The sequence below is a fragment of the Pelodiscus sinensis genome, chromosome 16 (assembly GCF_049634645.1).
Source record: "Pelodiscus sinensis isolate JC-2024 chromosome 16, ASM4963464v1, whole genome shotgun sequence".
In the NCBI taxonomy this organism is placed as follows: Eukaryota; Metazoa; Chordata; order Testudines; family Trionychidae; genus Pelodiscus; species Pelodiscus sinensis.
In genome coordinates this window covers 37,142,379-37,148,406 of record NC_134726.1, presented here as the reverse complement: position 1 = coordinate 37,148,406, position 6,028 = coordinate 37,142,379, and the positions used below count along the sequence as shown (strand labels likewise).

The following is a 6,028-nucleotide window of genomic DNA, read 5'->3' as shown; positions in this document are numbered from 1 at the left end:
TTGCCCCCTGACTTCTGGCCAATGGCAGGGGCCGGGAGCAGATGGGAGGGTGCTGGGGGCGAGCCTCCTCCCAGAGTTGTCTGCAGGAGAGGCCTAGAATTCGCATAGCAGGGCTGGCAGCTCCTTGCCTCCCAGCTGCCTGGGAGATGCAAACCCTTTGAATAGAAGCAGTTGAAAGGGCTAGCGGCTCCCAGGCAATGGGCTAGCATGGGGCCAAACCCCTTCCGATTGCTTCTATTTAAAGGGCTCATGACTTCCCCATGGCTGCCAGGCAATGTGCGAGGGGGCAGGGCTGGGAACTGCCACATGGGCCAGATCATAGGCCTAGGCGGGCCGGATCAGGCCCGCTGAAAGGCTTTTGCCCACCTCTGACATAGCACGTTTATTGGGGTACAGCTGCAGTACAGAGCTGGTGGCATGTGTTTGCACGCAGCGGCCACACGCAGGCTGCCAAGCAGCCATTGATGTTGTAAAAAGTGGCAGCCTGCCAGGATTTAGTCTTTTGTTTGGAACCTTTTTATTTAGTGGATGTTATCCGCCCTTCCCTCCCACCCCCAGCATTCCTAGAAAGCTTTCCCTTGAAATCTATGGGAGTACAACAAAAGTTTGCATAGTCCACATGAACTTTCCCAAGAGAAGGCTGCTCTACAGCTGGAACATTTAAGGCTAAATAAACAATTGTCACTACGCTCATTGCTGAAATGTTTCGTGGGGCTAAATTGTATAAACGATTTAATTTTGTGAGTCTTCCATGGGTGGGCAGGGCCTTCTATTGACTTCATAATACTTATCATTTATGACAATTTCTCTGTCCAAAGCTCTACACGCAATTAATCCCCCCCAGTATTCCCATATAAAACATTTTCCCAAGGTCACACAGGGAATTGGAGGGAAAATCAGGTTTAAAACTTGGGTCTTTTTGCCTGCAAGCCCTTCAAATCATGCTCTCTTAAGCCGCGTGTGGAGGAAGACTGATGGGGCCCCTACAGAGAACCTCGCATGATGGATAATGAGAGACAACTGGTATTTGTTCAGATGTTCCTCCATTTGCATTGTCTTGACATTAATTATATATTTTTTAAAAAAGTAATGTTTTTTAAAATGATAAAAGATGCTAAATATAAGTGATAAACACAAATGGCTGAAAGTGACATTTATTATTGTCATTAGTATGTGAAGAATAACAACACTTAATTATCATTATGTAGGGCCTGATTCTGAAAACACTTATGAGTAGTGCTTACCACTGTCAAAGTCTTGATGAAGTTTGCAGGATCAGCCATATGTTTTGCATTTATTTAAGCACCTTACCACCGGCAGTACGATTGTGAGGATTGTAGGGTAGAACTTCTCAGACTTCATGGTACTGTGATCCCCTTCTGACAACAAAAATTACTACATGTCCCCAGGAGGGGGGAACCAAACCCAGAAGCTACCAGAGCCCCAGGATGGAGGACAGAGGGACCAAAGTCAAAGCCCAGACTTCAACCCCAGGCAGGAACCCTGTCGCCTGAACACAGATTCTCAAGACTGAAGCCCCCAGGCTCCAGGTGGTGTGGCTTGTGCTCCAACAAATCTAAGCCAGGCCTGGAGACCCCATTAACTGCAGGATCATGACCTAATGTGGAGTCACAACCCACAGCTGGAAAACCGCTGATGTAGAGTAATGAACAATGTGCTGCCAAACTGCCATTAAATGTTCTACTTTTTGACATTTTGTTCAGTTAAGAATACAAGGACCTGCCTAAATTAAATGTAACCATGCCATGATAAATATGGGAATCCCGCCTCCCAGAATATTATTATTATTTAATACTTGTCCAAAAGCCATACAGCCTATTAGAAAGCAGTTAACACCCAGGAGAAAAGCACGCAATAGAAAAGCTGGAACATCTGGTTTTTCGCATAGGTCGTTGCTCTTCCGGGTATGTGAGTTGCTGAAAGAAAAAAAATTTAAAAATCATATCAGTTCTGCTGCATCTCTGCAAGCAATACATCCGTTCGATTCAAGACTTTAATATAACTAACCTGCCTCCTGAGATGTGTCCCACAACCACCATTTAAAAAACGTTCTAATACAGATTGAACCTCCCTAGCCTGGCACCATCGGGATCCGACCAGTTCCAAACCACAGGATTTTCTGGATCACGGGAGGTCAATATTGTCTAGTTATAGGGGTGGCCCGTGAACCTAGGCAAACTAGGCAGTTGCCTAGGGTGCCGCCATCCTGGGCGCCCGATGATGACATCACAGGGTGCTGGGGCGCCCCGTGATGACATCACAGCCATTGATGGCTGTGCAGGCGGGGGCGCCAATCGCGCCTTCCGCCTAGGGCGCCAGCTGTCGCAGCCTGCCTCGGGCTGCTCCTGTTAGCAGCATGACCAACACTTCCGCTGCTTGCTGGGCTCTTAGATGACATTTAGGAGTAAATTAGAGCCAAATAACAGCACAGAACACTGAGAGCCAGGACTAGTGGCTGTCAACAAACTTTATGGGACTACGGGAGACTTGGTCACACCCATGATAAGTGGACATCTGGCTACCTAAAATCATGTTGGACCACAGATGTTGCCAGACCAGAGAGTTCTGGATTAGAGAGGTTCTACCTGTAGTGAGCTCTATTAGGATGTAAAATAGATTTCCAAGGATGGGAGTGAAAGCCATCTGTTGAGTCATTTAGACTCTGATAGACGACATGTGATCGAATAGGGATTTTCAATCTCCAATTCCTATCGTATTTTCAATACGCTACTCTTTAAGTCCCTGATCCTACAATGAGCAGAACCTACTGCAAGATCAGGACAGTGGAACTACATGAAAGGTAAGCCTGTGATATGCATCTGCATCAAAGGTGAACTTATTTATCAGCATTAGGTACAACTCAGGGAGTAACTTTTTGAGTCCTGTATTTCACCAGTATCCTTGACTTCATTGTAATGAATTCGCTTACCTCCTGGAATGTTTATAATACCATTAGGTGGCTGGTCTGGGAGTCCTGCTACAAGATGGAGTCCTAAAGAATTCACTTCTGACTGACGGTGTGCTTGGGCCCAAGCTTTCACCACGGGGTCATCAGCTAAATTGTTCAGCTCTGGGAGATTAGCTCCCAGCAAATCTTTCAGATTCTGAGTGCTTAATTTCTACAGCAGAAAAGAAGTAAAAATAGGTACATTCGTCTGAGATAATTGCAAGCTGCTTACAGAAAACTTACATAATGGAGTTTACAGTGGCGGACTGATTACATCCTTGCTCAGTTCTTCCAGTGTCCCTCTACCAACCTAATTCTGGACTTCCTACCTATTGGTCTGCTAACGCATCTCACTTCTGCCCTGCCATACCTTTCTATTCCAGTGCTCCTCACTACCAAAGCACCTGCCATACCCCCTGAGTGGGTGACTACTCTTAGGACTTGACTCCACTATGTCGGAGATTGATGTTGCAATGATTGATCCACCGGCTGTTGATTTATTGCACCTGCTTAGACAGGATGAATCAATCTCCGAGCACTCTTCCATCGATGCCGGAACACTAGCAGGATGTAAAGAGTAGCTGGTGTCAACAGGAGAGCAGCCCCTGCCAACTTCACAGTAGCTGAAGCTATGTAGATTAGATTAAGGCCTGCAGATTAAGTCTGTTTTCTCCTTCACACCTGTGCAAACACACTGCTCTGTCAATGCACCAAAACCACAACCCTTTGTTCAGCCAGTTTTGTCCTTCCTGTGCGCAAAGAACAGCTGAGCTACGTAGTGGGTTAATTTCTACACTTACATGCAAAATGAATAAAATGTTCTGTTGGTTTAAAATTTAAAACCAAACAAAGGTACCTACAGCTCAAGGCAGCTAATAGATTTAGACATGAGATCTGCATGGGTTTCTTGTCTAATCTGGCAAGGACTATATACATACAATCATAGAACAATAGAACTGAAAAGAACCTTGAGATGTAATCAAGTCCAGTCCTTGCCCTCATGGCAGGACCAAGCACCATCTAGACCGTCCCTGGTAGATGTTTATCTAACTTGCTCTTAAATGTCTCCAGGGATGGAGATTCCACAACCTCCCTAGGCAATTTATTCCAGTGCTTACCCACCTTGGCATTTAGGAAGTCTTTCCTAATGTCCAATCTAAATCTCCCTTGCCATAATTTAAGCCCATTACTCCTTGCCCTATCAGCAGAGGTCAAAGAAAACAAATTTTCTCCCTCTTCCTTGTAACACCCTTTTAGGTACTGGAAGTACCTCCTAGAACTGCTATCATGTCCCCTCTCAGTCTTCTATTTTCTAAACTAAACAAACTCAATTCTTTCAGTCTTCCCTCATAGGTCATGTTTTCTAGATCGTGAATAATTTTTGTTGTTCTTCTCTGGAGCTTCTCCAATTTCTCCACATCTTTCTTGAAATGTGGTGCCCAGAACTGGACACAAGACTCCAACTGAGGCCTAACCAGCACAGAGTAGAGCGGAAGAATGACTTCTCATGTCTTGCTCACAACACTCCTGTTAACTCATGCTTGTGGTTTAACCACATGATCACCCATTTCCCTTATAGTCGTCCTATAATGTTATGGGTGCCAATGGTACTTTTAGGACAACTGAATCATTCAGTCTCACTGAGCCACACCACGCCAGGAGCCTCAAGAAAAGGCGGGAAGCACCTTCTGCAAAGTATTTTAAATGTGTAGCGACACCAATTGAGCTAGGTTGGCCACCGTCCTGATTCTCGTGGCATGATTTAGCATATTTTTTTCCCAGCCTTCTTAAAAGCTGCAGTAGCTGCTTATCCTAGGATATCACTGAATCTCATTGGAAATAACAGTAGTCAGCATGCGTGAAGTGAAATGATAGCCGATCGTGGAAAATGTCAATATACAAGGCCAGGCTAACCCTAGGAGGTGTAGAGAATGATTAAGGGCATAAAAAAATCTCCTTTCTTCTGAGGGGAGAGAGAAAAGAAATACTTTCCCCACACCCAGTGTAATTAGACTGGAGCGCCGTGCCGTAGAATGCCCCAGAAGCCAAGAAGTGAGCATGATTCCAAAGGGGTTGGACATTTTTATGGCTGAGAATATCCAGAGCTGTCATCAGGAGCGCCAACGTTGTGGAAGGGATATCCAACGTCGTGCTTCCAACTACTAGAGAGCAGGATGAGACCTCATGTCAGGGCCAGGCGACTCCACAACTGCCTGATATGGAGTCCTCACATCTTCCTTCTGTTGGAGACGTGACCAGGCCTGCCAACGGGGCATTTGCACAGGGGCGCAGTGTTTCAAAGGGGCCCGGAGTTTGCCCGCAGTACGGCTACTGCAGCAGCGGCCGGCGCCCCGTGCTCCTTTGAATTGTCTCTGGAGCACGGCTCTGCCACACCGTAGGGCTCGGGGTACGGGGCCCAGCGCTGTGAGAGCACTGAGAGCTGGCTGTCCTCAGCCCTGAGGCTCCGCCCCTTCTAGGGGCAGGGAGCCAGGTCCTCACACACCTAGTCCCCTCACACACAGTGTCGGCCCCGCTAGGCAGGACACAGGGCCAGACGGGCCTTAGGTTGCTATGTAACGACGTCTGATAAAGAGGCCGTGGCCTACTTAGTCCCCAGTCCTGACATCTAGGAAAGATTCTTATTTCAGTCCCTGCTTTTCCATCACAGTCAATGGGAGCCGTGCCAAAAACCTGCAGGATCAGCAGGGACCTTGGGAAAAGCACTGGCAGAGGCAGCAGGATGGAGGTGTATGCATTGCTAGCCACGATGGAATATGCCACTCACCTTCGCTGCCTCGGGATTCAGGGCTGTAAATGTGTCAACGTCCATGACAGGATAACCAGAAGCAAATCTGATCAGGTCCGTGGCTGGGGCTCCGCCTTTAAAGAAGAGAAGCAGAAGCTGTGTTTGGTTGATCCCGCAAAACCTCCCCATTACGTTCTGTGTCTTTGAACCGTAGAGTCATAGAGTTTCAGGCCAGATGGCCCATGACATACTCTAAGCTGATCCCTGAACCCAGGCAAATAAACATCACTCGGCCACTTCTGCACCTGACCCAG

General features: G+C 47.0%; 1 protein-coding gene across 4 annotated transcripts in view; it reads right to left on the bottom strand.

The window, feature by feature from the left end:
- Nucleotides 1-1,137: 1,137 nt before the first annotated feature.
- The window catches only part of LOC102455891 (uncharacterized), a 100,745-nt gene continuing 95,854 nt past the window's right edge, over nt 1,138-6,028 (bottom strand). For all 4 annotated transcript variants that reach the window (XM_075899815.1, XM_075899817.1, XM_075899816.1 and 1 more), the window contains 3 exons: nt 5,754-5,848; nt 2,951-3,140; nt 1,138-1,937 (listed from right to left, as the gene is read on the bottom strand). In XM_075899815.1, coding sequence (XP_075755930.1) covers nt 1,840-1,937; nt 2,951-3,140; nt 5,754-5,848 — 383 coding nt within the window. In that variant the 3' untranslated portion in view covers nt 1,138-1,839. The remainder of the gene's footprint in view (nt 1,938-2,950; nt 3,141-5,753; nt 5,849-6,028) is intronic.